Consider the following 22,847-nt stretch of genomic DNA (forward strand, 5'->3'; position numbering starts at 1 on the left):
TTTTCCGGTGTGTTTGGATATCCAGTATTTGCTTTGGTGGGAGAACTGGGCTCTGATGATGCTAAGTAGACTTGGTTTCTGTTCCTTAGGTTCCTGTGCTTTCCTCTTGCCCTCAAGTTATCTCTGGTGTTATCTTGTTTTGCTGATTCTCACAATGGCTTGACCTTCCTGTAGTACTGTGTGCCAGCACTCCTTTAGACCTGTTTTCTTTCAACCGGATCTGGGAAAAGAGAGCTCTTCTGTCAGGTGTGTAGGTGCTCCTGGTGATTGTCTTTCAGCTCTAGGCACAGGTAGAAACCCGAAGGTCCTGCCCCTGATTGCTCCTAGGTTCCTGTGCCCAGGGTCACTAGGCTATTTGCTCTTGGGTCAAGAATGTGGGCAGAAAGTAGTTGTCTCCTCTGTGTTCTCAGAAGTGTCCACTCTTCTGAGTGTCCAGTTCTCTCCCCCTTGGGATTTTCCAGACATGGTGCTGGTTCACCTGGTCATCTGCACGAAGAAGAATACAAATTGATCCATTCTTATCTCCTTGTACGAAGCTCAAGTTCAAGTGTATTATGGACCTCCACATAATCATAGTAGATGCCTTTTTACTTTTTATTTCATTGTTGTTAAGTGATATTAAGGACCAATGATTGTTGCTCCCTGCTTTTGTTGTTGTTGTTGTTAGAGATGGAATTATGTTTGTGTGGTTCTTTTTCTTTTGGTTCCTTTTTAGAACATTATTTTCTTGCTTTTTCTTGGGTGCTATTTCCCACCTTGTGTTGGAGTTTTCCTTCTATTATTCTCTGTAGGGATGGATTGGTGGAAAGATATTGTTTAAATTTGGTTTTGTTATGGACTGTCTTGGTTTCTGCCTCTATTGTAATCCAGAGTTTTGCTGGATATACTAGCTTAGGCTGGCATTTTTGTTCTCAAAGGGTCTGTATGACATCTGTTCAAGATCTTTTGGATTTTATAGACTCTGTTGAGAAGTCTGGGGCTCCCTTTATATGTTACTTGATATTTTTCCCTTCCCACTTTTAATATTCTTTCTTAGTTCTGTTCATATGTTGTTTTGATTATTAAGTGATAGGAGGAATTTCTTTTCTGGTTCCATCTGTTTGGTTTTCTGTAGGTTTCTTGTATGTTTATTGTCTTCTCTTTCTTTAGGTTAGGGATGTTTTCTTTTATAATTTTGTTGAAGATGTTGTTAAATGGCCCTTTGAGTTGGGAATATTCACTCTCTTCTATAACTATTATTCTTAGATTTGGTCTTTTCATTGTGTCCTAGATTTCTTGAATGTTTTGAGTTAAGAGCTTTATGCATTTTTTCTTTGACTATTGTGTCAATGTCTTCTAGGGGTATCTTCTATTCCTGAGATTCTTTCTTCTATCTATTTTATTCTCTTGGTGATTTGTGACTCCTGATCTCTTTCTGACATTTTCTATCTCCAGGGTTGTCTAGTTTTGTGTTTTCTTTAATGTTTCTATTTCCATTTTTAGATCGTGGATGGTTTTTCTCCATTTTTACCCATTTGATTGTATTTTCCTGTATTTCTTTAAGAGATTTATTTGTTTCCTCTTTAAGGGCTTCTACCTGTTTACATGTGTTCTAATGTATTTCTTTAATGGAGTTATGTCCTTCTTAAATTTTTCTATCATATCATGAAATGGGATTTTAGTTCTGAATATTGCTTTTCAGGTGTGTTTGGATATCCAAGGATTGGTGTGTTGGGAGAACTGGGTTCTGATATTGTCAAATAATATTGGTTTCTGTTGCTTATGTCCTTGTGCTTGCCTCTCACAATCTGGTTATCTCTAGTGTCAACTGCCCTTGCTGTCTCTGACTAGAGTCTTTCCTTCCTGTGGTCCTGGTTGTGTCAGAACTCCTCTCAGTCCAGGTATCTCTGTGATTGGGTGATCCTCAGATACTGGGTGTGTCAGAGCTCCTGGGAGTCAAGCTGCCTCTGAGATCCTGAAATTCTTGTATCCTAGCTCCTGAGATCCTGTTATGTCATAGCTCCTGGGGTCAAGCTTTCTCTGGGTGTTGCAGGAGTGGGTAGGGAGCTAGATTCTTGGCTCTGCACTGGGGACAGATACAAGCCAGAAGGAAACCATATCTCTATCTGTGTGGGAACTTGTGTTTCCCTGGTTTCTGTGGGGGTCCCAGTTATGCTGCGTGTTGGGAAATATATTGTGGCCTCAACTGTCATCTTGAGTTTCAGTAGTCCTTGGTGTATCTGATCTCCTGGGAGTTGAGCTTCTTCTGTGATCCTGTGATCTTCAATGTGTCACACTCCCTGTGATACTGGACATTTCAGAGCTCCTGGGAGTCAAGCTTTCTCTGGGTGTTGCAGGAGTAGATGGGGAGCTAGAACCTTGGGTCTGCACTGGGCGCAGGTACAAGTCAGAAGGAAACCACATCTCTGGCTGGGTGGGGGTTTGTGTTTCCCTGGTTCCTGTGGGGGCCCCAGTTATGCTTGGTGTTGGGAACCATGTTGGGGCCTTAACTGTGATCTTGAGTGTGACAAAGCTCCAGTAATCCTGGGTGTGTCTGATCTCCTGGGAGTTGGGTTCCCTTTGGGTGTGGGTGCAGAGCCAGCACCCCAGACCTGCTTCAGTGCAGGTTCAAACAGGAAGGTGGTCAGATGATTTTAATGCAGAATTCTACCAGACATTCAAAAAGGTAATACCAATACTCCTCAAACTATTCCACAAAATAGAAACAGAAGGAACACTGCCAAATGCACTCTATGAAGCCACAGTCACTCTGATACCCAAACCACGCAAAGACTCAAGAAAGAAAGAGAACTTCAAAGCAATTTCTCTTATGAGTGTTGATGCAAAAATACTAAATAAAATACCTGCAAAGGGAGTCTAGGGACACAGAAAAAACACGATCATCCAATATGATCCAGTTGTCTTCAGTCCATGGATGATTCAATATACCAAAATTCATCAATCTGAAAGAAAAAAGTTACACAATAATCTCATTAGATGCTGAAAAAGCCTTTGACAAAACCTAATACTCCTTCATGTTAAAAAAAATCAGGGATACATGGCAAATACCTAAACTTAATTAAAGCAACAGACAGCCATTCAATAGCAAGTCAACATGAGAACAATGGAGAGAAACTTAAATAAATTCCACTAAAATAAGGGACAAGGCAAGGCTATCTACTCTCTCTATATCTATTCAATATAGTACTTGAAGTTCTATCCAGAGCAATAAGATAACCAAAGGAGATCAAGGGGATACAAATTGCAAAGGAAGAAGGCAAAGTATTCCTATTTGCAATTAATATGATAGTACTTAAAAGTGACCCCAAAATCTTACTAGAGAATTCTTATAACTGATAAATACCTTCAACAAAGTGGCTGGATACAAAATTAACTCAAAGAAATCAGTAGCCTTCCTTTATACAAATGATAAACTGGCCAAGAAATAAATTAGGAAACAACATCCTTTATGATAGCAACAAATTATATCAAATATCTTATCGTAATTCTAACAAAGAAAGTGAAAGATGTGTGCAACAAGAACCTCAAGTCACTGAAGAAAGAAACTGAGGAAGATATCCAAAGGTAAAAAGGGGATAGGTTGGAGTCACACAGTGAAAATAGCCATCTTATTAAAAGGAATTTACATACTTGATGCAATCCCCATCAAAATTTCAACACAGTTTTGATGGAGACACACCTTGACAGAGCAATTCTCAACTTCACATGAAAAAAACAAAAACAACACAGCAAAAAAATTAGATAGCAAAACCAATCCTGAACAATAAAAGAACTTCTTGAGGTATCACCATCCCTGACCTCAAGCTGTGCTACAGAGAATTAGTAATAAAAACAGCATGGTATTGGTATAGAAACAAATAAGTTAATCAATGGAATATAATTAAAGACCCTGAAATAACCCCCCACACACATATGGACACTTGATTTTTGACAATGAAGGAAAAAACCATACAGCATAAAAACAACAACAACAACAACAAAAAGACAGCATCTTCAACAAGTGGTGCTGGTCTAATAGGTGCTGGATGTCTACATACAGATATGCAAATAGATCCACACCTATTGCTCTACACAAAACTCAAGTGGATCAAAGGTTTCAACATAAAACTAAGCCTAATAGAATGGAAAGTGTGGAATTACCTTGAACTTATGTACAACAGACGCTTTCCTGAACAGAATACCAATGGCTCTGGCTCTTAGACAACATTTGATAAATGGAACCTCATGAAACTGAAAACTTTTGTGAGGCAAAGAACAGTGTCAATAGGACAAATCATCAGCCTACAGATTATGAAAGGATCTTTACCAACCCTATATCTGACAGAAGGCTAATATCCAAGATATATGAAGAATTCATGAAGTTTAACACCAACAACCCAAACAGCCCAGTTAAAAAATGGGTACATAGTTAAACAAAGAATTCTCAGCAGGGAAATTTTGAATGTCCAAGAAGCACTTAAAGAAATGTTCAAATCTTTATTCATTAGGAAAATGCAAATCAAAACAACCTGGAGACCCTATCTTACACCCATCACAATGGCTAAGATAAAAACTCAAGTGACAGCATATCCTGGCAAGGATGTGGCACAAGAGGAACACTCCTCCATTGCTGGTGTGAGTGCAAACCTGTACATTCACTTTGGAAATTGATTTGGAGGATTCTCAGAAAACTGGGAATAGTTCTATCTCAAAACTCATGTATACCACTTCTGGAGATATACCCAAAAGATTCTCTAACCACCCCACAGGAACTATGCTCAACATTGTTCACAGCAGTTTTACTGGCAATAGCCAGAACCTGGAAACAACTCAGATGTTTCTCCACTGAACAATGGATAGAGAAAACGTGGTACATCTACACTGAAGTGGAAGTTTCAGTTGGTATTATGTGATTCAAGTTCATGTGGTGTTTTGCTATGACAGATTCAGGTGGTGTTTTCCTAAGGTATGACCCATGAGAGTACATGTGTTATTTGGATAGAGTATAAATTGGACTGAATGGACAGGGACGCCATGATGGCATATCTAGCTTTGAAATGCTTCATTGGTCTCTCACATCTTTGTTTTTGCTGATCATTCCTCCTTTGAGAGAGGCACAGCAAAGAACTTCTCCTGGAGACCCAGCTGGTCCTTGTCACTCCTGTTGACTCCTGCCAATTGGGCAGAGGCCTGGTAGATTCTTCTGGATTGTGCCACTGCTGCTGATTTGTGTTTGTTATTCTGACTGAACTGGACTGCTGGTATCCTGACAGAGATTGGAATCACCTCAAGGAACTACTTCTAAATAGGTCCATATCTCCTTGACTTATTTACCATCTTTTCTCCCCTACCCATGGATGTGGAGTCAAAACATTTGAGAACCCTTATTAAAAGTAGGTTTTAAAAAATACAAGCCTATACTGCACTACACTATTCAGCTATTGGGGGAAAAAAAGACATAAAATTTGCAGGCAAATGGATGAAACTTAAGAATATCATCCAGAGTGAGGTAACCCAGACCCAAAAGGACATGCATCATATGTCATATGGACAAGCCACACATGCTATATTCTACAGACCCTAGGAATCTAAACAAGAAGGAAGGCCCAAGTTAGGATATTTGAATGTTACTTAGAAGGGGGAATAAAATGGTCATAGGAGTCAGATGGAGGGAGGGAACTAAATGGGAGAGGCAATGGGGAGCAAAATAGGGGTGGGGGTTCAGAATCAGGTGTGGCAATGGACAGTAGAGATGGTTAGATGGTCATGAGAATGAATGTAAATCTGTAACTATAGGTGTTAGGGGGGTGTAGGACATCTTGAGAACATGCCAGAAAGCTGAGATGAGGAGGCTCCCAAAAATCAATGGGGATGGCCATAGCTATGATTCACAGTATAGGGGATATTGAACCTGAAGAGGCTGACTCCTATAGCCAGGCAGAAATCCCAGTGAAACAACTTCCTCAAAAATCTTTTGAACCCAAAATTTAGCCTGTCTTTGACTAATGCAGGAACAGAGAATGAGGAGAAAATGAGGAAATGGCCAACCAATAACTGACCCAACTTGAGACCCATTCTATGGGCAAGCGCCAATTTCTGACACTACTAATGGTACTCTGTTATGGTTGCAGACAGGAGTCTACCATAGCTGTCCTCTGAGAGCTCTCTCTGAGCAGCTGTCTCAGACAGATGCAGAGACCTGTAGTCAAACAGTGGATGGAACTTGGGAACTCTTATGGAAGAATTGGAAGAAGAAATGTAGGCCCCAAAGGAGATACTCCACAGGAAGACCAGGTCAGCATGGATCATGGGACCCTCAGTCTGAACTACCAAGTATACATGGGCTGGACCTTGAGCCACCCCCAACACGCATAGCAAATGTTCAGCTTGGTCTTAATGTGGGTCCTGAACAACCAGGGTGGGGTCTATGTCAAAAGCAGTTGCCTCTGTGGGATATATTCTTCTAACTGGGCTGCTTGTCTGGCTTCAATGTGAGGACATGCTTAGTACCACAGAAATTTGATGTGCTAGGGTAGGGGGATACCTAGGGAGTCCTCCACAATCACAGAGGAGAACTGGAGTGATGATGGGAAAGGATTGTGGGAAGGTATGACTTGGAAGAGAGGCAGTGATCAAGATGTAAGGTGAATAATATAAACAATTAAAAATAAAGTATACTAATAAAACCACTCTCTGGTGTTATAATTTTTGAAAATTTTATATATTTGAAGTAGAAATAATTTTGAATTTTTAGAATTGATTCTGCCCACTTAGTTACTGAATATGATTATGACATCATCATGATTCCCTGTATATTATATCATGTAGTAATTACTTTTCTTCTTCTGAAAATATTTTTAGGAGTCTTTGGAAGTCAGTTCATGTTTCTATTTGGTTTATTCATTGATGACAGTTCATCTGGTCTAGGTATAGAGTTTTATTTCCTAAACATTTTGACATACATCCCTTTCTTTTCTTATTGCCATTGAAAACTATTGTTATCTAAATAGATTTACATTATGGATAACTTATGTAAACAGAAGCAGTGTCCAATTGTACTAGATATTAAACTTCTACAACATAAATTTGTGTGTATTTTATTTAATTTCCCACTTACCATTTGAAAAGTTGATTTGTATTTCTTCAACCATCAGTGATGATAGACAGCTATAGCAATAAGACACAATCGCATACAAAATTGTACTGGATCCACAGAATCAAGGAAAGACAGCTTATATATCTATACATTTCACATATAACAGTCATACAGATTTAGAAATAATCTAATTAAAGAGGAACAGAAATAAAAGAAGCAACTCTGCACAAAGGTCAGGGTACTCATTCTCTTCCTTGAGTCAGAATCTGGACACATTAGATAACTCTTTGTAGGTCTGTTTAGTTAAAAATTTAAAAAAGTGTTTGCTAAACAATAGTAGTAGATTTCCTCCTAGGACCCATGGGTCTAAGGCTCTTGAACACTTTAGAAGTGCCAGGTATAGCTTCCATCGTATAGAATGCACATCAAATCCATTATTAAAAAAGATACTTAGGGGTTGGGGATTTAGCTCAGTGGTAGAGCGCTTGCCTAGGAAGCGCAAGGCCCTGGGTTCAATCCCCAGCTCCGAAAAAAAGAACCAAAAAAAAAAAAAAGATACTTAGTTTCTCCCATAACACTTTTGCCACCAGATATGTATGTCACATGTTTTATAGCTGGTTATATGGTGTCATTGATGATTATTTTCCCCTCCAATGCATATTACTTTCCAAGAATGTGAACACTAGTCAATAGGGATGAAGCTTCTACTTGGGAATTAGATTTTTCCATGTTCAATGTTTTTGTATTTTGTGTCTTACTGTTTGTTTGTTTTGATTTTCTGGCTTTCTATTGCTGTTTTGTTTTGTGGAAGTGTTATGGAGAGAGCAAGAAAATGAATCATGAAATTTGGTGGATAGTGAGGAAGAAAGGAATTAGAAGGAGTTGGGGGAAGAGAAGAAAAAAGGTCAAAAACTGAAAAAAAATTCATGAATTTTTTTAAAAATTTAAAATGGATTTTGAATATTTCTCCTAGGTTTAAACAAAACCCTGGGAACAGCAGGTATGAAATTCCTATAATCTCAGCACTTTGGAGCCTAGGGGAGTTGGATCCTAACTTTCAGAGATGAATTAACCTAAGGTCTTAAATCTCATTAAGTGACAGAGGACATCAGAAAAGCAAGCCAAGTAAAGCCCAAGAGGATTCTTAGAGCAGCATTTCTAAGCTAGACTTTGTAAGTTGGGAAATAAGTCCTTCTGAAGCTAGGCATAAAGGAAAGGAGAGAAGTCAGGAGATTAGAAAACAAAGGATAAGGTCCTGCCTTAAAACTGACCCCAGGGACATTCAAGTGAGTCAGCATGGGGCTTGGATACCTGTTCTAATTTCTATTTATTCAATGCATCTTTTACCTCTTCCTAGAGTGGGAAGCAGTGGTATAGAAAACTGAGTATTCAGACCCAAAAGCTGCCTGGAAAGTGATAAAAACCTAGTGGGGCCCACTTAAATCAGACGCAAAGGGTAAGCAGTTTCTATTACTTTCTTTCATATCTGATAATAAGAAAACTATCACCTTACTTCATAGGAAAATACTGAAAACACATAAGCTTCCTGGCCGCAACATTTCCATCTCCAGAACACACTTACAGACGAGAGGAGGAATACAACGGTCCTGACACTAGATATTATGCAGACCTCTGACTGCAGCAACTTCACGAAACAAACCAATTAACTTCTCTCAAGGTAAACTCCATCCATCTGATCTCCTCAAGTGTAGTGATTCATTTTCAGTCTTTTTTTTTTTGGTTCTTTTTTTCGGAGCTGGGGACCGAACCCAGGGCCTTGCGCTTCCTAGGTAAGTGCTCTACCACTGAGCTAAATCCCCATCTCCACATTTTCAGTCTTTAAGTAGACCAAAAGAAGCTGAGGTGGTCTGGCAGCTAGTTTTTTTAGAACCCAAGTAAGGATATGTCTCTCTTTTAATGGATGCATTGAGCCAATAAAAGAAATAGAGTTAAAACCAAATGCTAATATCAGAAGCCATGTAGTCAGATTTCTTGGTCCCCTTTTCTTTTTTTTCTCTATTTTTTAAAATATTTGCAAGGACAGAAGGCTTTGAGAGTCTGAGGATGGGAGATGATGAGTCTAGTAAATCATGGTCATGTATGAAATTGTTGAAAGAACAAAATTTACTAAAAAAGTATTATTTAATCTTAAAACATGGAAAATAGAATCATCTGGAGTTGATGGAGATTTTATTATAATCTAGACCTGGGTTCGTCCTTTCTTGTAGGAATCTTAACATAGGTCTTTAGATTTTGTAGATTTTGCTGACCTTTGCTGACCTTGGCTAATGATGAAAGCTCCCCAAAAGCCATCCAATGCAGAATGTTTTAATAATATTTTAAAAACCATTTAACTGTTAAGTTACTAATGGGCCAAGAGAGGCCAAGGGAAACTAATGAAATGCTAATGTACATATGCCATACTGAGTGGTATGTAGAGGCCTAGTTATAAACAGATGATAATTTCTCTAATCCCATATACACAATTATAAACATTATCCTTAAAAAATGAAATGTGGAAAAACCCACAGGAGTATTTCTTGAAATTACTTTAGAGTTTCATATTCAAAGTATTTCTATTCAACAACTAACTAAAATATTTAAAACAATTTTCTAAACCTTATACTGCAATGACACATGTTTATCTAAGAAAGACCTTAAACTTTCTGGAAAGATGATCAGGTTTAGTATCCTGGGTAGTACTTTGTGAAGTGACTTATTAATGTTTGAACTACCTATTCTGCACATAGAAGGATCTTTGTGGTGATGCAAGTAAGAAAGAAACAAAGATGAGGACAGAGAGACAGACAGAGAGAAACAAACAGAGGGATATATATTGTCAGACAGACAGACAAACTAACAAGGGGTGTAAATCAAGGAGTAAAACTTTTTGGAAACATCCCATGTTGTTAGAGTCATACAAGGTAACATAAGGAGCTATTGGATATGAAAATTAGCAAACTGAGCTCATATTGGCAAACCTTTATTAACCATATGTTTTTTAGGCAACTAAAGACCACACAGAATGGAAGTCTGCAACTCCACCTTGGGAAGTGGCTTCATCTTGGTGGGGATTCTAGATGACAGTGATTTTCCACAACTGATCTGTGCCACTATCACAACCTTATACTTTTTAGCCATGACCAGCAATGGACTTCTGCTGCTGGTCATCACCATGGATGCCCAGTTACACGTGCCCATGTATCTTCTGCTCTGGCAGCTCTCTCTCATGGATCTCCTTCTCACATCAGTTATTACTCCCAAGGCGGTTATAGATTTTCTTCTCAAAGACAATACCATCTCATTTGGTGGCTGTGCCCTTCAGATGTTCCTGGCACTGACACTTGGTACTGCAGAGGACCTCCTTCTGTCCTTTATGGCCTATGACAGGTATATAGCCATTTGTCATCCTCTGAACTATACAATCCTAATGAGTCAGAAAGTCTGCTGGGTCATGATAGCCACCTCATGGATTCTTGCATCTCTTAGTGCTCTAGGATATAGCATGTATACCATGCAATATCCTTTCTGTAAATCCAGGCAGATCAGACACCTCTTCTGTGAGATCCCTCCATTGCTGAAGCTGGCCTGTGCAGACACCTCCACATATAAGCTCATGGTTTATTTGATGGGTGTGACCTTGCTTTTTCCAGCTCTTGCTGCCATCCTGGCTTCCTACACGCTAATTCTCCTCACTGTGCTCCACATGCCCTCTAATGAGGGCAGGAAGAAAGCCCTTGTCACCTGCTCTTCCCATCTGACTGTGGTTGGAATGTGGTATGGGGGTGCTATTGTTATGTATGTCCTGCCCAGTTCCTTCCACAGCCCCAAACAAGACAATATCAGCTCAGTTTTTTATACAATTTTCACTCCCGCATTGAATCCCCTCATTTACAGTCTAAGGAATAAGGAGGTCACTGGAGCTTTGAGGAGAGTCTTTGGGAAAAAGTTGTCAGTGCAGTCTACATTCTAGATTGTTCTAATAGATGTTTTTTTTTAAAGTTTAGTCCTCTAAAAAATAAAATAACATTTCTACTATGAATGAAATACTACTGGCAAAACCAAGAGAATAAAAGTGTGGTCTTTTGATATGTAAGTATGGGATTCAACAAACATTTAAAGTACTCTTTGGATATTATAGGATATTTTATAAAATTAAGTCCACCCTCCTTAAAATTATTTTCTGTGACTTTAAAATTTATACATCATTTTCAAATCTAATTGCCTGTGTTAGAGTTTCAAGTTGGCCTTACCTCACCACCTGATCATGATCCCTGAGATTTTAAGTTGTTATTGGACTAAGAATAAGAAAACATAGTTTCAAGGAGATACCTCACATATTAATTGGAAAAAATGCTTAAGATTTTCTTAAACTAGCTAATCTTGGCCAAAAGTGTAATATTAAAGAGACTATTTTGCTTAAGAACTTTGCATCTTCTTCATTCTTTCTCTCTTCCCACGCATCTGCATTCATGGAGATTTCTTTGACTTAATAAAAGACCTTAAACTCTCCTCACCCCTCCTCTCCTCTCCTCTTCCAATCCTCTCTCTTATGCAATTTCCCTTTCTTTCTTTTTTCTTTTCTTTTGTCTTCCTTTCTTATTTTTTTCAACGACGGGAACTCAACACTTACCATTCTGGCCTGTGAATTATAGAAGCAGACAGTATTTGCCCATCTCTCCTAACATTTTAAAATATCAACAATCATAAAGAATCCATATGTTTACTATTGTTCTAGATATAAACATTTTACAATCTGTACATGTGTCAAAATATCTCATAGTACTTCATGTGCACATATTTTACCGCTTTTATATTGAACTAAAATACTAGAAAGGACTGTCATCAGGAGACCAATTGACAATAAATGCTCTCATGGATATAGGGAAAGGAATACGCTATTGATGGGAGAATAAAGTATCACAGCTGCTATACAAACCAGTCTGAGATTTTCTAAAAAAAAAAAAAAAAAAAAAACCTATAAATAGATCAGTAAAAAAAATCAAAGGGATAATAAATTTAAATTTGAAAAAATAGAAGGAAGAGACAATATGGTTCTTTTTTTAAAAAATATTTATTTTTACACTCCAGATTTTATTCCCATCCTGGTCCACTCCCTCTCACCCTGACAGTTCCACATCTCATACCTCCTCCCCACATCCACAACCCCCATCTTCACAAGGATGTCACCACCCACCCACCCAACCAGACCTCTAAACATCCAGGGGCCCCCAGTTTCTTGAGGGTTAGGTGCATCTTCTTTGACTGAACACACTCCCAGAAGTCCTCTGCTGTATATGTGTTGGAGGCCTCATCTCAGCTGGTGTGTGCTGCCTCATGGTGATCCAGTGTCTGAGAGATCTCAGGAGTCCAAGTTAATTGAGACTGCTGGTCCTCCTACAGGGTTGCCCTCTTCCTCTGCTTCCTCCAGCTTTTCCCTAACTCAACCAGAGGGTTCAGCATCTTCTGTTCATTGGTTGGGTGCACATATCTGCATCTGACACTTTCAACTGCTCGTTGGGTCCTTTGGAGAGCAGTCATGATAGGTCCCCTTTTGTGAATTCCCCATAGCCTCAGTAATGGTGTCAGGTCTTAGGGCTTACCCTTGAGCTGGATCCCACTATGGGCCTGACACTGGACCTTCTTTTCCTCAGGTTTTTCTCCATTTCCACCCCTGCATTTATTTCAGACAGGGAAAATTGTGGTTCAGAGATTTGACTGTAGGATAGTAACCCCATCCCTCACTTTATGCCCTGTCTTTCTGATGGAGGTGGGTTCAGTAAGTTTCCTCTCCCTACTGTAGGTATTTCATCTAGGGCCCCCCTTTCAGTCCTGAGAGATTCTTTCTTCCCAGGTCTCTCGTATACTCTAGAGGGTCTTCTTAACCTCCTTCCTTCCAAGCTCCCCTGCTTCCTTTCTTTCTGCTGGCCCTCAGGGCCTCAGGAATTTCCCCACCCAATATCAGATCAAGTTACCCTCTTCTTTCATCCCTTTCACAGTCCTGTTTCTCCCTCTCTCCCCCCTTGTGGTTGTTTTCTTCTCCCTCCCTAGGGCCTTTCAGCTTATTGACTTTTTGAGTTCTGTGGATTGTATCTTGAATATTCTGTACTTTTCTTTCAGCTAAGATACACTTATTAGTGAGCACATATCATGCATGTCCTTTTGGGTCTGAGTTAACTCACTCAGGATGATATTTTCTAGTTCCATCCATTTGTGTACAAAACTCAGGATGTACTCGTTCTTAAGAGCTGAGTGGTATTCCATTGTGTAAATGAACCACATTTTCTGTATCCATTCTTCTGCCATGGGACATCTGTGCTATTTCCACCTTAAGGCTATCACAAATAAGGCTGCTATGAACATAGTGGAACATATGCCCCTGTGGCATGGTGGGCCATCTTTAGGGTATATTCCCGAGTGGTATTTCTGGGTCTCTAGGTAGGTCTATTTCTAATTTTCTGTGGAACCTCCAAATTGATTTCTAGAGTGGTTGTACCAGTTTGCAATCTCACCAGCAATGACGGAGTGTTCCTCTTCTCCACATCCTCGCCAACATGTGTTGTTACCTGAGGTTTTTGATCTTAACCATTCTGACTGGTGTAAGGTAGAATCTCAGGGTCATTTTGATTCGCATTTCTCTGATCACTCTGAATCACAAGGATTTTGAACATTTCTTCAGGTGCTTCTCAATCATTCCTCTATTGTGAATTCATGGTTTAGTTTTATACCCCATTTTTGATTGGGTTATTTGGGGTTTTTTTGTGGTTATCTTCTTGAATTCTTTATATATTTTGGATATTAGCCCTCTATTGGATGTGGTGTTAGTGAATATTTTTCCCAATCTGTAGGATGCCAATTTGTCTTATTGACTATGTCCTTTGCCTTACAGAAGCGTTCCAGTTTCATGAGGTCCCATTTATCAGTTCTCTTGTTAACTTAAATGTGCAGTATTATATGGTTAGTATTGCTCTTTGTAGAAACTGCTTCTTTCCTTTTTTTAAGAAAATTAAAATATTAAAACTCCTGTATTTGATTAAGATCAATCAAGTTTATAGACAAAATGAAGTTAGCATTCTAGAAATAAGTAGTGTGAGTAAAATCTTGCACTCATTTAAGTCAATTTCACTCATTTTTGTTGCTGGCACTCACTTTACTAAGCTGATAGGTTCATATAGAGCTTTCTTGACCTGCTGGTACACAGTGAGATTCTTGTGTTCTATTGTGGTAATACAGAGTGCTGGTGAAATGTCCCTGGCCAGCAGTCAGAACACCATTGGAATTAAATGCAACTCACTTTCTAGTATAACTTTAAACTTTTACTTCTTGAAAAAAATGTTGTAAACTCTAAATTTCCAGTAACAAAAAGACTTATTTTGAAGCATTGTGAGGATTAAACAGGATGATAAAGATAAATACATGGAGAGAGGTCTGTGGAATATATGGTTAATTCCAACATCTGTCATGAGAAAGAAGTGGCCTGGCAATTATTTGTAATAGAGTATGACACCAATAGGTGTTTGGTAATACAGCTAGCTATTTCATCTCTGTCAAATAAATGTGTTTCATGTATGCATTTGTATGTGTTAATGGCACTCTCTAGTGTATGTGAGTAATGTTTTCCCTTATGAAAAGTCTCAGAAGTAGTCATATAAATCATGGTTAAAATCAACTGAATAGGTCCCTTCCAGTCGGAATTTGTGTCCTGAGCAGACCTTGGGCTCTGTTTTCTCACCTATTCCCACAACATCCAGAGGAAGCCCATCACCCAGGTCATCTAACACACCCAGGATCACAGGGTGGGAGGACACAACATCTGTCCCAACATCCAGAGTGACTTGGTCCCACAGGATCCAGGGACATAGAAACCCCTGCCCAAGCAGAAGCACAGGTCCCTTCCTGTCTGAACTTGTGCACTGAGTGGACCTTGGGCATTGGCCCTGCACCTATTCCCACAACACCCAGAGGAAGTACCTCACCCAGGTACTTGAACATGCCTAGGATCACAGGATCACAGGAACACAAGATCATAGGAGCACAGGTGTGCTAACAGGCCCAAGATCACAGGAGCACAAGATCACAGAGGAAGCTCAACTCCCCGGAAATCTGACACACACAGAGCACTGGAGCTCTGACACACTCAAGTTCACAGTTGAGGCCACAATTTCTTCCCTAACACCCAGCACAACTGGTACCCATATAGGAACCATGAAACACAAACCCTGCCTACCCAGAGGCATGAGTTCCTTACAGCTTTTATCTGTGCTCTGAGCAAACTCAGAGCTCTGGCCTCCCCCCACCTGTTCCTGCAAAACTCAGAAAACCCTTGACTCCCAGGAACTCTGATACAACAAGACTTCAGGAAATTTGTCACACCAGGAGTTCAGTATCTCAGAGGCAGTTTGACTCCCAGGAGCTGTGAGATACTCAGGATCCCAGGATCCCAGGACCCCAAGATAAAAAGGAGACCTGAACTCTGAGGAGTTCTGACAGCACCAGGATAATAGGAAGGACAAACTCCAGTCACAGATAGCTAGGACAGGCACTAGAGATAACCAGATGGAGAGAAGCAATCACAAGAACATAAGCAACAGAAACCAAGGCTACTTGGCATTATCATAACACAGTTTTCCCACTACAGCAAGTCCGGGATACCCCATCACTCCTGATAAGCAAAATTAGGGGTTAAATAATATCTCATATTGATGATAGAGGACTTTAAGAAGGAAATGTGTAACACCCTTAAAGAAATACAGAAAAATACAACTAAACAGGTAAAGAAATTAAACAAAACCATCCAGGACCTAAAAATGGAAATAGAAACAATAGAGAAATCACAAAGGGAGACAATCCTGGAGATAGAAAACCTAGGAAAGAGATCAGGAGTCATAGACTCAAGCATCACCAATAAAATACAAGAGTTAGAAGAGAGAATCTTGGGGGCAGGAGGTATCATAGAAAACATTGACACAATAGTTAAAGAAAATGAAAAATGCGAAAAGCTCCTAATACAAAACATACAGGAAATCCAGGACACAATGATAAAATCAAACCTAAGGATGATAGGTATAGAAGAGAGCAAAGATTCTCAAATTAAAGGACCACTAAGTATCTTCAAAAATTCTAGAAAAAAAAAACTTCCCTAACCTAAAGAAATAGATGCCCATGAACATACAGGAAGCATACAGAACTCCAAATAAATTGGACCAGAAAAAAATTTCCTCCCATCACTTAATAATCAAAATATCAAATGCACAAAACAAAGAAAGAATATTAAAAGCAATAAGGTAAAAAAGTCAAGTAACATATAAAGGCAGACTTATAAGAACTAGTTAAGACTTCTCACAGGAGACTATGAAAGCCAGAAGATCCTGGGCAGACCCTAAGAGAGCACAAATGCCAGGCCAGGTTGTTATATCCAGGAAAACTCTCAAATAACATAGGTGGAGAAACCAAGATATACTATGACAAAGCAAATTTATACAATATCTTTCCACAAATTCATCCCTACAAAGGATAATGAATGGAAACCTCCAACATAAAGAGGGAAACTACAACTTAGGAAAAGCAAGAAAGTAATATTCAAACCCAAAAGAAGAGAGGCACACAAACATAATTCCACCTCTAACAACAGAAATAACAGGAAGCAACAATCACTATTCCTTAATATCCCTCAACATCAATTGACTCATTTCTCCAATAAAAAGACATAGACTAACAGACTGAATACCTAAAGAGGACCCAACATTTTGCTGTGTAATGGAAACACAGTTCAGTAACACAGACAGACATGACCACAGAGTAAACGCCTGGAAAACAATTTTCCAAGCAAATGGTCCAAAGAAACAAGCTGGAGTAGCCATTCTAATATCCAATGAAGTTGACTTTCAACCAAAAGTTATTAAAAGAGATAAGGAATGACACTTCATATTCACCAGAGGAAAAATCCACAAGATGAACTCTCAATTCTGAATACAATACAAGGGCACCTACATTCATAAAGGAAACCTTACTAAAGCTTAAAGCACACATTGTACCTCACACAATACTAGTGGGAGACTTCAATACCCCACTCAGCAATGGACACATCATGGAAAGAGAAACTAAACAGAGACATAGGAAAACTAACAGAAGTTATGAACCAAATGGATTTAACAGATATCTATATAATATTTCACCCTAAAACAGAAGAATATGCCTTTTCTGAGCAACTCACGGTACCTTCTCTAAAATTGTCCTTATTATCAGTCACAAAACAGACCACAACAGATAAAAGAAGATTAAAATAATCCCATGCATTCTCTTGTATCACCTCGAACTAAGGCTGGTCTTCAATAGCAACAAAAATGATGGAAAGCCCACATACACATGGTAGCTGAACAATGCTCTACTCAATGATAACTTGTCAAGAAAAGAAAGAAATTAAAGACACTTTACAATTCAATGAAAATGAAGGCACAACATACTACAACTTACGGAACACAATGAAAGCAATGCTAAGAGGAAAAAAATGATAGCTCTGAGTGCCTTCAAAAATAAACTGGAGAAAACATACACTAGTAATTTGACAGCACACCTAAAATTTCTAGAACAAAATGAAGCAAATACACCAAAGAGGAGTAGACAACAGGAAACAATCAAACCCATGGCTAAAATCAACCATGTAGAAATAAACAAACAAAAAACTATAAAAAGAATCAACAAAGCCAGGAGCTAGCTCTTTGAGAAAATCAACAATATTGATGACCCCTTAGCCAGACTAATCAGAGGGAATAGAGAATCCAAATCAACAAAATCAGAAAGTAAAAGGGAAACACAAAATAGAATCTGAAGAAATTCAAAAAAATCATCAGATCCTACTACAAAAGCCTATAAAAACTGGAAAATCTGGATGAAATTGACAATTTTCTAGATAGATACCAGGTACCAAAGTTAAATCAGAATCAGATAAAGCAATCAAATAGTCCCATAACTCATAAAGAAATAGAAACGGATATTAAAAGTCTCCCAACCAAAAAAAGCCCAGGACCAGATGGGGTTAGTACAGAATTATATTAGAATTTAATAGAAGACCTAAAACCAATATTGTACAAACTATTCCATAAAATAGAATCAGAAGGAGAACTGCTCGATTTCTTCTATGAAGCCACAATTACAATTATACCTAACCACACAAAGACCTAACAAAGAAAGAGAACTTCAGACCAATTTACCTTATGAACATTAAAAGAAATTAAAAAAGATCTCAGAAGATGGAATGATCTCCCATGCTCATTGATTGGCAGGATTAATATTGTAAAAATGGCCATGATGCAAAGAGCAATCCATAGATTCAATGCAATCCCTATCAAATTTTAACTCAATTCTTCATGGAGTTAGAAAGAGCAATTTGAAAATTCATTTAGAATAACAAAAAACTCCAGGATATCAAAAACTATACTAAACAATAAAAGAACTTCTAGGTGAATCACCATCCCTGACCTCAAGCAGTATTACAGAGCAATAGGGATAAAAGGTGTATGGTCCAGAGATAGGCAGGTAGATCAGTGGACTAGAATTGAAGACCCAGAAGTGAACCCACACACCTATGGTCACTTAATCTTTGACAAAGGAGCTAAAACCATTCAATGGAAAAAATAGCACTTTCAAAAATTGGTGCTGGTTCAACTGGAGTTCAGCATGTACAAGAATACAAATCGATCCATTCTTATCTCCATGTACAAACCTCAAGTCCAGGTCAATCAAGGACCAGATAAAACCACATAAAACCATATACATTCAAGTTAATTGAAAAAAACGTGCAGATGAACTTCAAAAACATGGGTACTGGGGAAAATTTCCTGAACAAAACACCAATGTCTTATGCTCTAAGATGAAGAATCAACAAATTGGACTTCATATAATTTCAAAGCTTCTGTAAGGCAAAGGACACTATTATTAGGCAAAAACAGCAAGAAACACATTGGGGAAAGATCTTTATCAATCCTACATCTGATAGAGGGCTAATATCCAATATACACAAAGAACTCAAGAAGTTAGACTCCAGAGAATCAAATAACCCAATTAAAAAAGGGGATACAGAGCTAAACAAAGAATTCTCAACTGAGGAATATCGAATGCCTCAGAAGTACTAACAAATGTTCAACATCCTTAGTAATCAGGGAAATGTAAATCAAAAGAAACCCGAGTTTCCACCTTACATCAGTCAGGAAAGCTAAGATAAAATACTCAGATGACCATAGATTCTAGTGAGAATGTGGCAAAAGAGGAACATTCCTCTGTTGTTAGTGAGATTGCAAGTCGATACAACCACTCTATAAATCAGTTTGGCAGTTCCTCAGAAAGGTGTACATGAGGACCCAGCTATACCACTCCTTGGCATATCCCCCCAAAAATGCTCCAACATATAACAAGGACACATGCTCCACTATTTTCATAGAAGCTTTATTTATAGTAGCAAGAACCTGGAAAGAACCAGATGTCCTTCAACATAGGAATGGATACAGAAAATGTGGTACATCTACACAGTGGAGTACTATTCTGCTGTCAAAAACAATGATACACTCAAACTAATAGAAGAAAAACTGGGGAAGCATCTCAAACACATGGGCACTGGAGAAAATTTGCTGAACAAAACACAAATGGCTTATGCTCTAGCATCAAAATCAACAAATGGGACCTCATAAAACTGCAGAGCTTCTATAAGGCAAAAGACACTTTCATTGGGACAAAACAGCAACCGGCAGATTGGGAAAAGATCTTTACCAATCGTACATCTAATAGAGGGCTAATATCCAAAATATACAAAGAACTCAAAAAGTTAGATTCCAGAGAGCCAAATAACCCTATTAAAAATGGGGTACACAGCTAAACAAAACATTCTCAGCTGAGGAATATCAAATGGCCGAAAAGCACCCAAAGAAATGATCAACATCCCTAGTCATCATGGAAATGCAAATTAAAACAATGCTGAGATTCCACCTCACACCAGTCAGACTAAGATTAAAAAACTCAGGTGATAGCAGATGCTGGCAAGGAACTGGAGAAAGAGGAACACTCCTCCATTGTTGTTGGGATTGCAAACTGGTACAACCACTCTGGAAATCAGTCTGGAGGTTCCTCAGAAAATTGGACATTCCACAACCTGAGGACCCAGCTATCCCTCTCCTGGGCATATACCCAAAAGTTACTCCAACATACAACAAATACACGTGCTCCACTATGTTCATAGCAGCCTTATTTATAATAGCCAGAAGGTAGAAAGAACCCAGACACCCTTCAACAGAGGAATGGATTAAAAGAATGTGGTACATCTACACAATGGAGAACTACTCAGCTATCAAAAACAATGACTTCATGAAATTCATAGGCAAATGGAATGAACTAGAAAATATCATCCTGAATGAGGTAACCCAGTCACAGAAAAACATGCTTGGTATAAACTCATTGAAAAGTGTATATTAGATCAAAAGCTCAAATTACATAAGATGCAATCCACAGGAAGCTCAAGAAGAAGGATGACCAAAATGTGGATGCTCCCCCTTCTTAAAAGGTGAAAATAATATCTATAGGAGGGGATATGTAGGCAACGTTTAGAGCAACAATTGAAGAAATGGCCATCCAGAGCCTGCCCCACATATGGCCCATATTTATACAGCCACCAAAACTAGATGAGATTGATGAAGCTAAAAAGTGCATGCTGAAAGGGACCGGATATGGACCTCTCCTGAGAGACACATCCAAAGCATGTCCAATGCAGAGGTCAATGATAGCAGCAAATCACTGAACTGAGAACAGAACCCCCTTTGGGGGAATTGGAGGAATGAACAAAAGAGTTGAAAGGGCTTGCAACCCCATAAGAACAACAATGCCAAACAACCAGAGCTTCCAAGGACTTAACCACTCCCGAAAGACTGACATGGACTGATCCAGGGCTCCAACTGCCTATGTAGCAGAGAATAGCCTTGTTGGGGCATGAGTGGAAGGGGAAGCCCTTGGTCCTGCCAAGGTTGGACCTCCCAGTGCAGGGGGATGTGGGGGGGTCGGTAAGACGAGTGGAATGGAGGGGAACACCCGTATAGGGGAGGGGATGGAGATGGGGGCCTATGGACAGGAAACTGGGAAAGGGAATAACACTTGTAATGTAAATAAAATGTACCTAATTAAAAAACCATTTAGATTTCAAAACAAAACAATGACTTCATGAAATTCATAGGCACATGGATGGAACTAGAAAATATCATTCTGAGTGAAATAACCAAATAACAAAAAAAAAAATCACACATGGTATGCACCGACTGATAAGTGAATATTAGTGCAAAAGCTTGGATTACCCGAGATAATCCGCAGACCACATGAAGCTCAACCTGAAGTGCAGACGCTTCAGTCTTTCTCTCGAGTGGGAACAAGAATAATCATAGGAGATGATATGTAGACAAAGTCTTTGATGGAGTCTAGTTCTAGACACTTTCTTCCTATTAGTAGTCTAAATACCTGTCTCCAGACTCTGAAGACATCATAGCTTCTGATAATAAATATTAGAAATTTATTAGTGCCCTAAATGCACTTCATTATTGACATCCATATTCTCATAACTACCTGTTAAGGTACTAATATCTTCTTGTGAAGACAATGGAAACTAATGATATGTCAACATTTTATATATACATTTATATATACATAAATACATACATACACACATACACATACACATGCACGCATGCACACACACACATACACACATACACATACACATGCACGCACACACACACACACACACATACACACACACACACACATAACATCAACACCAGCATTCTAAAAAAGCTGTATTTCCTCCCCATCCCTGCATTTCTTCTATCTGCTGCCTTTACTTCATACTTGCAAGAGGGAAAGTAAAGACCAAGGCAAAAGGCAACATTAGGCTTCAATTATTGGGCCAAAATACAACAAAAACTACCTGTTTGTAGTCATTTTCATCATTTCTCTAAAACAAATCAGAATCTTGTTTCTGTGAAAGGACTTATGAGTTACAATTCTGTATATTTCCATGTACTCACTGAATACAAATACAGTAAACCAAATATGTTTGTTGTGATCATAAAGGTTTAAGTCTAAATGCAACACTTTCTCACTAGTATAATCTAGTTTCTGACAGTTAATACTCCTCTAAAGACTCGTGGAGAAGGGGGAACTGTGCAATAGAAATAACTAAGGTAAACAAATTTGTCTTCTTTTAATGAGATTCACTATAAGCATATTGGATTATAACATATAGAATAAAAGCTAGGGAGTTTGATTGAAATTCCAACACTCAGAAGGTCTAGGCAAGAGCACTATCAAATGAGGGGAGTCTTGAATATACAGAAATATCCCTGCTAAAATCATACAAACAAATAAAGAAATGTGGAAAATTCCAGTAGCAATTTTTGAAATCACATCTCTTAACCAATATGTATTTGTTAAATACATATTTAAACAAATGTATGAGAAACTAATTGTAATATTTAAGGCATTAGTTAAATGTAATAATATAGGACAAGTATTTCAGAATAACCTTAACTCAAAAGATAATTTAACTTATCTTGCATTTATACAAGTTTAATGTCCTGCTCAGTATTTCATAAAAGGATAACATGATGTTTAGGTATTACTATATACCTATTCTATGCATAAACAGAACTTTTATCTAGATATAATCTAGAACTAGAAATTTGAAAACCAAGAAGCTTAGCTATTTAGTAGGGGGAAATACCATCTTATGAGAGTCATATTG

At 38.5% G+C, this 22,847-nt stretch overlaps 1 protein-coding gene across 1 annotated transcript; it reads left to right on the forward strand.

Annotated features, from left to right (window-relative positions):
- Positions 1-10,100: 10,100 nt before the first annotated feature.
- On the forward strand, positions 10,101-11,048 carry Or2ag20 (olfactory receptor family 2 subfamily AG member 20). Its single transcript, NM_001000198.1, has one exon. The coding sequence runs from the start codon at positions 10,101-10,103 to the stop codon at positions 11,046-11,048; it is 948 nt and encodes a 315-aa protein (NP_001000198.1).

This window comes from Rattus norvegicus, chromosome 1 (genome assembly GCF_036323735.1).
Source record: "Rattus norvegicus strain BN/NHsdMcwi chromosome 1, GRCr8, whole genome shotgun sequence".
NCBI classification, from domain to species: Eukaryota; Metazoa; Chordata; class Mammalia; order Rodentia; family Muridae; genus Rattus; species Rattus norvegicus.

Bases quoted from the DNA above. Each gene is read 5' to 3' on its own strand.
- Or2ag20 (NM_001000198.1), top strand. From the start codon at position 10,101: ATGGAAGTCTGCAACTCCACCTTGGGAAGTGGCTTCATCTTGGTGGGG.